The 1,804-nt window shown below is 45.3% G+C and overlaps 1 protein-coding gene across 3 annotated transcripts in view; it reads left to right on the top strand.

The window, feature by feature from the left end:
* Positions 1 to 392: 392 nt before the first annotated feature.
* nrde2 (NRDE-2, necessary for RNA interference, domain containing) overlaps positions 393 to 1,804 on the top strand; it is a 67,997-nt gene continuing 66,585 nt past the window's right edge. For 2 of the 3 annotated variants that reach the window (XM_043696953.1, XM_043696952.1), the window contains exon 1: positions 393 to 512. In XM_043696953.1, the coding sequence (XP_043552888.1) occupies positions 440 to 512 (73 nt within the window). In that variant the 5' untranslated portion in view covers positions 393 to 439. The remainder of the gene's footprint in view (positions 513 to 1,804) is intronic. The other variant, XM_043696954.1, reaches the window with a different exon arrangement.

The following is a 1,804-nucleotide window of genomic DNA, read 5'->3' on the forward strand; positions in this document are numbered from 1 at the left end:
AGGAGCAGCGCTCTGAAAGCTAGTGCTTCCAATTAAACCTGTCGGACTATAAAGTAGTGAGTGATTTTTAACTCTGTTCCTGTGTGGTAGTGTTCTTTGTTCACATATAGAATGGAAAGTGTAAAATTACATTAATTGTCATCAATTACTTTAAATATGTTATTAGAATATATTAGCAGCATTTTACTCAAGAAGTGTATGATCAGGACACGAACAATGCCACCTGCTTTGTGCTTTTCCAGCACCACTTTAATCTAGACTCTGGTTTCCAGCATCTGCTGTCCTCACTTTTGCCTTGGTCCTTACATCCTCACATACATCTCAATGCATCCAAACCACTAAGACTACAATTCCCATGATGCAAACCGTGAGCCGCGCGGAACGTCATCTTTGTGCGACGCAGCGGCCGTGTTTGTAAAGTTCGCGGCCTGTGGGGAGAATGGAGCCGCTGTCGGGCTCCTTGTTCCCGGCGTTCGGTGTGAGGGAATCCCGCTGTGCAAGTGGCTCTGAGGGTAAATATTGGGGAGGAAAACGAGAGACAATCGAAAATGCTGTCTTTGTGTTTACTCGGCCATTTATCTTGAGTCGAAGGCCTTTTCCCAAGGGAGGCTGTGAGCAGCTGAAATTTAGTGACATTAACCTCACCCTGACCCTGGATCATGCAGTGACAGCGGGTTTAGGGGTGGGGGGTAGAGGGGGAATAAGTCAGAAGGTTCTGTTTCCAAGTCCCATCAGTGAATGCTGAGCACCATCCAGGTTGGTTTTCTACCTTGGTGCAGTACAGAGGATGTGCTGCACTGCCAGCTGTGCCATCTTTCAGGGGGAGATGTTTTACAGATAAAAAAGCAGGGCTGTTTCTCCTCTGTCTGTGTTCTGACTAATGAAAGTAAAGTTTTGAGTAAAGTTACCATAGACCTACCAAGACCAGGGGATTGCTGTCATGAGAGAGAGAGAGATGACTGGTGGTGATTTAACCTGAGGGTCTCCATGCCTCAGATGGAGGGAGAGGTTGAAGAGGAGAGTCCTTCGTCGTATTTTCAGCTAGTGTGAGAATTAAATCAGAGTTGTTAGCGCTGCAAACTGAGCTAACCAAGCTTCATGGCAGCCATAAAATATATATTCTTCTGTCATTGTCACACAACATGTTCACCTGGTTATTATTGCATTGCAGGAGATTGTGCATGCAAAATGGGTGTTTTGTTATTTGTACAGATTTTGACTGGGAGTAGGCCACTCAAGCCTGTTCTGCCATTTGGTGTGACTGATCTACAGCTTCACAGTCCCATTGATCCCTGATAACCTTTAACCCCCTTTCCTAACAAGAATCTATCTACTTCTGCCTTAACAATATTAAGGTGTCTGTTTTCATTGCTTTTTGAAGGAGAGAATTCCAATGAGAAAAACCTTTCTCTGATTTTTAAAGTGACCCTACGTTGTAGATTCTTCCACAAAAGAAGCATTCTGTCCACATCCTCCCTTCAAGTCCCCTCAGGATCTTGTATATTTTAATCTTATTCTTCTAAACAGTGTCAGACACAAGCCTAGCCTAATCAACATTTCCTTGGTCTAGTAAATCTCTAGGAAACGGAGAATCAACGTTTCGGGCATGAGCCCTTCTTCAAGAATGAGGAAATTGTGCCCAGCAGACTAAGATAAAAGGTAGGGAGGAGGGACTTGGGGGAGGGGTGTTGGAAATGCGATAGGTGGAAGGAGGTCAAGGTGAGGGTGATAGGCCAGAGTGGGGGTGGGGCGGAGAGGTCAGGAAGAAGATTGCAGGTTAGGAAGGCGGTGCTGAGTTTGAGGG

Source organism: Chiloscyllium plagiosum, chromosome 10 (assembly GCF_004010195.1).
Source record: "Chiloscyllium plagiosum isolate BGI_BamShark_2017 chromosome 10, ASM401019v2, whole genome shotgun sequence".
NCBI lineage: Eukaryota > Metazoa > Chordata > Chondrichthyes > Orectolobiformes > Hemiscylliidae > Chiloscyllium > Chiloscyllium plagiosum.